General features: G+C 38.8%; 1 protein-coding gene across 4 annotated transcripts in view; it reads left to right on the forward strand.

The window, feature by feature from the left end:
* lingo3a (leucine rich repeat and Ig domain containing 3a) overlaps positions 1–5090 on the forward strand; it is a 28271-nt gene extending 23181 nt beyond the window's left edge. For all 4 annotated transcript variants that reach the window (XM_079592432.1, XM_079592433.1, XM_079592434.1 and 1 more), the window contains one exon: positions 1524–5090. In XM_079592432.1, coding sequence (XP_079448558.1) covers positions 1568–3385 — 1818 coding nt within the window. In that variant the 5' untranslated portion in view covers positions 1524–1567 and the 3' untranslated portion in view covers positions 3386–5090. The remainder of the gene's footprint in view (positions 1–1523) is intronic.
* Positions 5091–7184: the final 2094 nt, after the last annotated feature.

Raw genomic sequence — 7184 nt, forward strand, 5'->3', positions numbered from 1 at the left:
CTTTCTTCAAAAATATAATCTTTTGTCATACAGATTTGGAATGACATGAGAGTGAGTAAATGTTGACCGAATGTACATTTTGGTGTAAAAGATTCATATTGGTTTAAAAGATCCATTCAGGGGGCAATATCTTTTTAAATGTATGTTTTAAAACTATGCAATGATAAAGTTAGAGCACCTCTCTTCCAGCAATCTGGAGTTATTGCACGTCAGCATGACACAAATTCATATGGGAGCACTTTCCTGAAGACAATTAAATTTAATAAGCTGTTGAAATATGGTTTGTTGACATCTCTGAGGGGGAGAGACGTTGGGGGTGGAAAGAAAAATGGCAGGGTGTTAATCGTTGCCTATAATATTAGTATTCATGATTTTCTGACATAATGACCCATGACACCTGAGTCATAGTCAGGTTTAGTTTTCTATTCACCTCACTCACGTCACTGCTGATTGTTTGAAGCAATTGTCTATGCTGATTGGACAGCTTCTTAGTGTCAACTAATATGGGTTTGAACCAGGGGCTGTTCATGTGTTTGGGTTACCAGAGATGATGGGGGGAGGGAGAAAAAGAGTTGTGCAGGGGAACCATCTTGACATTCCAATGTTAAATGTTCAATAATATCCTGGTACTCAGAGATTGGATTAATAAACTTCTGATCTCATTATGTTAAGCTTTAGCACTAGTGTGGGTCTAAATGTTCAAGATTTTATTAAAATATTTCTCTTTCATGTATTTTTATTGAAATGCTACAGTAACTAACCGAAATCGGCATAATCATAGTGACTTTGAAGCCATTTCAGCTAAAAGATTGTTACAGTACATTTATTTTGTGGCTTATAAAGAGGAAAAAATAAGTCATGATCTTAAAGAGGGGTTTAAGCCATCTGAGATTTTTGAACGTTCACGTTCAAGTGCTCATGACATACTTGTTCTCCTTTTATTTTTACCATAACGATTTTCACTGAAAAGGTCTATCAAGTTTCTGTTTCATATTGCATTTAAACTTAGGCTAACCACTTGATGTTTCAGTGGCTTAATCGTACAGTTTAAAGGCCACCAAGACAAAGGTGGCCATAAAATTTGGTGCAATATCATCATCCAACTTGTCTGTTCAGAAATATGCAAACTCAATGTTAAATGGGGTCAATCAAAATGCAAATTCCCTTCCTGACAGTAGGTGGTGGTTATAGAAAAGCAGAAATACCCTAGTTAGGTACACAAAGTGGTGCTGAGCCTTATTTGTGTTTTGTCTGGAGTTTTAATTCATTAAAATAGCAGTTTTAATGCTTGTAAAGACACTAACTTTACTGCAAGAAATTGTCTGAAAATGTGTTGCATCCAGCACAACTTTTTTATGGCCTATATTTTTAAAAACAACTTTAGAAATAGTTATACGTGCTCGTACATAAATGTTGGTGAATAATGGGTAGGCTTTTTTTATGCTACCTCAGAAGTGGTTATAGTTGAGAGTTGCAAAAATCATGATTCATCAATACCTGTTTTTCTCTGTTCTTGTCTCTAGGTGTGAGGTGCAGTGATTCAGCCCCTGTAAGGTAGGGAAGGGGCATGGCGGGTTGTCCATGCCTGAGCTTACCGGGGCTGCTTGTGCTCCTAACCGCTGCATCCATAACACACGGTCAGAGCTGCCCACAGCGCTGTGACTGCATCTCTCATCAGAGAGCTGTGATGTGCCAGAACAAGCGCCTGGGATCTATACCTGCGGGCATCCCGGCTGACACACGGCTCCTGGATCTGAGCTGCAACAGTTTACGCTGGGTGGAATACAATGAATTGGCGACTCTCTCGAGACTTGAGGAGCTAGACTTGAGTGAGAATCTCATCAGCGTATTGGAGCCTAATGCCTTCTCCAGCTTGTTTAATCTTAGAGTGTTGCGTCTGCGAGCCAACCAGCTTAAACTCGTGCCCATGGGTGCCTTTTCACGTCTCACCAACCTCACTACTCTGGACCTAAGTGGGAATAAACTGGTCATCCTGTTAGACTTCACCTTCCAGGACTTGAGGAATCTCCGCAATTTGGAAGTTGGTGATAATGACCTGGTGTACATTTCAAACAAGGCTTTCCTGGGATTGGTGGGACTCCGGGAGCTAACAATCGAGAGGTGCAATCTGACTTCTATAACTGGACAGTCTCTTTCCTACCTTCGAGGCTTGGTGACTCTTCGATTACGCTACCTCAGTATCTCTTCGTTGGAAGAGCAGAACTTTCGCAAACTGGGTGGACTACGGGCTCTTGAGATTGACCATTGGCCCTTCCTTGAGTACATCTCTCCGCACAGCTTCCAAGGTCTCAACCTGTCTTGGCTCTCGATTACCAATACCAACATTTCCACCGTGCCTACGGGTGCTCTTCGCAACCTAATTCACTTGGCTAGCCTCAATCTGTCTTACAACCCCATCTCGGTTCTTGAGTCCTGGGCCTTGAGGGACCTTGTCCGCTTGAAAGAACTGCACCTAGTTGGTACCAACTTGATATCAGTGCAGCCCTATGGTCTTGGAGGCCTGCAACAGATACGGTTGCTCAACTTGTCGAACAATGGGTTGGTGACCTTGGAGGAGGGATCCTTCCACTCGGTCAATACGCTGGAGACGTTACGTGTAGATGGGAACCCTTTGTCCTGTGACTGCCGCCTACTGTGGATCCTGCAGCGCCGTAAGACCCTCAACTTCAACGGAAAGTCGCCCGTTTGCTCCACACCCTTGGAAGTGCGAGGAAAAGCACTTAGCACCTTTTCGGACTCGGCGCTCTTTGACCATTTCACCTGTCAGCGGCCCAAAATTCGTAACCGCAAGCTGCAACAGATGACGGCACGTGAAGGCCAGGTAGTGTCGTTTGTATGTAGAGCAGATGGAGACCCAACTCCGGTCATCTTTTGGATTTCACCTCAGCGCCGACGTATCACCACCAAGAGTACTGGGAGAATCATTGTGCTGCCTGAAGGTACGTTGGAGATCCGTTACGCCCAGGTAATGGACAGCGGCACTTATATCTGCATAGCAAGCAATGCTGGTGGCAACGATACCTACTTTGCCACCCTGACAGTCAGTGGATTGCCACTGGATGGTGCTCTGGCAGCGAATCGCACCTACTACGTGGGTGATCTCAATGACACTAATTTAAATGACACGCGTGTCTTCCTGAAGTTCACATTGGATCTCAAGACCATCCTGGTGTCCACAGCAATGGGTTGTATTATGTTTTTGGGTGTTGTGCTTTTCTGTTTCATTCTCTTGTTTGTGTGGAGCCGAGGACGAGGTCAACACAAGAACAATTTCTCAGTAGAGTATTCATTCAGAAAGGTAGATGGTCCTGCTGCCAGTGGGGGTCAAGGAGGAGCACGGAAGTTTAACATGAAGATGATATAAATTGGACACAGTTTGAAGGGGTAAAGCGCACATTATTGTTATTTTAAACTGGAATATATTTCTAATACCAGTCCTGCGTATAGCTATAGGTCCAGATTTTAAGACACAGTGGGTTTTTAATGGGAGTACTGTAGTTACTGAGAGGTACTTTCCATCAGCAGTTATTTATAATCTAACATTACTTTTGGGGTCTTAGGACATTTTACACAATTATTAAGACATTTATGATGAATTGCATCTGTGTGGGGTTGGCTGGCATTAGGGACTCATTCATGTGAGAAGGCCAGGCTTGTAGTAATGTGTAATGACTATTAAAAATATATATTTCCTATAGAATGAAAAGAGAGTTCAAGTGTGCTCTTAATATTTTGGAGGTTATTGTGGGATTTAGTCATATTTTCAATTTAGTAATAGTTATGATTATTAAATGGGTGCTTTCTGCTTGCCAAGAAATTGCCAAGTCCCTCCAAAGTTACAAAAAAAAGGTACATTATTGCATTTTGCCTAAGCAATTCAATTTAAGTGTCCAATGGTCTGTAGGCATGGGCATATATTTCACACTGCCAATGAAACAAGGATTTGTTGTTGGAATAGCTTCAAATCTCAACCTGTTAACCACTGGGTTGCTAGAAGACTGTTCAAAGAATTAAAACGGTTTAATTAAATCTAACTTAGTTGACTGCTTCTATATTACACTGCCACCTACTTCTGAGTCATGCCCGCATAAAGTTAAACACGCACACACACATACAAAGGTACTGTAGTTACAAAATAAAAAGCACATTGTATTTATAAAGCATTACATATTTATCAGCTAAACACCAATAGCCTCAGTATCTACACTGGGTTGAAGACATTTTGTATCTTATTGTATATATTGATGTTTTGTGTGTGCATTTTGGTGCCCTGTTTTCATTGTCAAATTAATGTGAAATACTTTTATTCAATATAACATGTTCTTAAATTAATCAAAGATTATGTGTGAATCTCTTTAAAAGAAATCTGAGCATTTTATTATCTGGTGGTGACGATATACATTGTCTTTATGCCTCTTCTATGTAAAGTGTGTAAAAGGGAATGTCAATCATAAATTGTTTCATGTTATTTTGCATGAGTACAAAGTGGGAAACAATACAATCAAAGATAGCTTTTTCTGTACAAGTCACTGATCCTTTGATCCATCATGGAGTTCTTATGCTCATATTGTCTGTTTATAAATGGTATTTTTGAGGCGTTTGACACTAAATTTACCCTGCTCAAGTGCTGCCGCTTAAAATGAAACAGGAAGGCACTTTACAAAGCTGTTCTGCTGCCCCCTAATGTTAAATTATGTCAGTTTAAAGAAAACAGGGCATCAGGCTCAACCTTATTGCCTTCTATTGGTCAAACTAAGCTTAAAATAATTAGATGATCAGATCTGTTTGAGCAGATCAAATACGCCCTGTCTTATTTTAAGCAGCATGTACATTGCAAAACTGCCATAATTTGTCATCAACTACTGTAAAACTAATTAAACTAAGCTTTTTTGATATTTTTTGTAAAAAAAGAAAGAAAAAAAGTCATTTTACAGTTTTATTTTAATGTAAAATAAATGGGGATCCACAACATTTTTATGTTCTAGATGTTTTTATTCTAAAAAAATGTTAAGAATATTGTTCTTATATTGTACAAATAACAAATATGCTGTTTATAAAAGCATGTATCTAAGTCCCTGTGTTGTAATTTCTTCATGTCTATATCATAAGCAAGGCTATAAATCAATATTTTTTGTTGTTGCAAAGGACAGAGCTTCTTTAAAGGTTCTTAACTTTTTTATATTTTTTTCAGATGCGAAGAGGTTTAAAATAAACATTTTACAGCACTTTTGATAAAACTGACATAGGCTAAACTAAAGTTTGATGCTTTTATTTTTAAAACCAGGACAATAAAACCCAATCAGAGGGGAATAGCCATGCAATTGGGCCAAATAATGTCATTTTAACATGATTTGTCTTCAGGTTTACATCGGTAACAACCAGCTTACAAACCACCAGCCCTGTTCTCTAAAAAAGTGACTATTTTTGCCTAAAAAGTTTCAATAAGGACAGCCGCTTGTCAGCATACTTCGATTCGGTCCTACAAACTTTGAATGAAATGACATGACAAGTGAGCAATTGTTGGCCATAAATAAGCATCTGGTATTGTCATCTCATGTGTGCACAAGAAAATGTCAGTTATTTTCTTGTCATGACACTTTTCTACTGTACCATCTGCTTTCTAAAACAAAACTGCACAAAACAAAGTTGTTTACTGCAGGATTTAAAAAGCACAGACATGAAGGCAAATATTAATAAAAAATAAAAAAACATAAGTAAAATGTTTAAAGTGGGGTATGACCATTTGACCTTTAAATAAATTTAAGTAATATCACACTGGTTGTGATTCGCACACGACAACCCTCTTATTTTATATCTAAAGTAAATAAATGTAACCGTAATACAAAATGAGAGTGATCTGATGTCTTGATGATGTCGTAGATTTAGTTGTGTGTGGCCAGGAATTTTGTACTTGACAGTCTATGAATACATTGAAAAAAGAGAAGTGTCATGTTTCACTTTCACACCAAAGATGCAAGATCTGTCAATGCAATATTAATATGCATTTACCCATTATAGAGATTATCACTCTTTACAAAAACAGATAATGCAGGTCCGTCTTCCACTGTGGTTCAGTTTTTTATATGCATTGAGAGGCCTGCACATTTGTATTGTGCGACTGATGGATTTGTTTTGGAATCACTGAATCATTATTATGCCTACAAAATGTCTAGTAGTTGTGCCTGGAATATGCAATACATGTGCGCATTTGCTGACCTATGATGTCATTGCAAAAAGAGTGGGCTTATGCGACTCAAATTGAAAGAAAAATGTGTGATTGATGAATCAAGACTGTCATTGAGGACAGATGTTTAAGAATGCGGTGTATATTTCTTTAAGCAATCTTTTCTTCTTTTAGAGTCAGAATATATTCTAAGTTTCTTTAAATCAATCTGTGGATAAAATATGACAATGACACTATTTTATGTCTTTGGTGAATGACAGAAAAGACATGATAGAGTAGATCTGGTCAAAATCCAAAACTATAAAGCCGTCCCCATGTGATTTGTTAAGATTAGCGAATATAGCTTGTAGCTTATGCTAGCACCATTTGTAGGAGGTATGCTACAAAGATCTGTCTAAAATAGATTTTCAACAATGATTAATACACAAAAACCACTAGATCTTGCACTCTTGCAACACTGAGTTAATTTTCACTAAAGGATGTGGTTTACATGTAAAAGACAAAGACAATATTTTAACTTCCTATTTCTTCATTGTACTTCTCTCCCTTCATCTCTCAGGTGATTACAGCTGAAAAAAAAAGAACAAATGAAGAACTTTTAACTGTGAAGACAAGAGTGAAATGTATGCTAATCCAGTTTTAAAAACTACTTTGGTTCATTAAAAAAAAAGTCAGGCTTGTATCAGTGACAGGCTTGTTATGCAAGTCACTGAATCACTAGCTTGCTTTAGCGGTAACTAGCGGACTGTTGCTCGCTCTCCTCACCTTGTGCAGTGTGTTTGCGGTGAATATTCTGTAGACATCACGATTGATCATTAAAGGTGACTCATTAGTTCTGAGAAACCCCCTCTCCAGCTTTCCCACCCTTACACACCACTGAAACTTAGCTTGCAGCCCCCTTTCACACTCAAACCGCAAGCAGCCCATGTGGAGTCCTTCAGCCTGTCACCAGAAGCAAGCAGCACAACTCGCACAGCAT

Source organism: Phoxinus phoxinus, assembly GCF_949152265.1.
Source record: "Phoxinus phoxinus genome assembly, chromosome: 20".
NCBI lineage: Eukaryota > Metazoa > Chordata > Actinopteri > Cypriniformes > Leuciscidae > Phoxinus > Phoxinus phoxinus.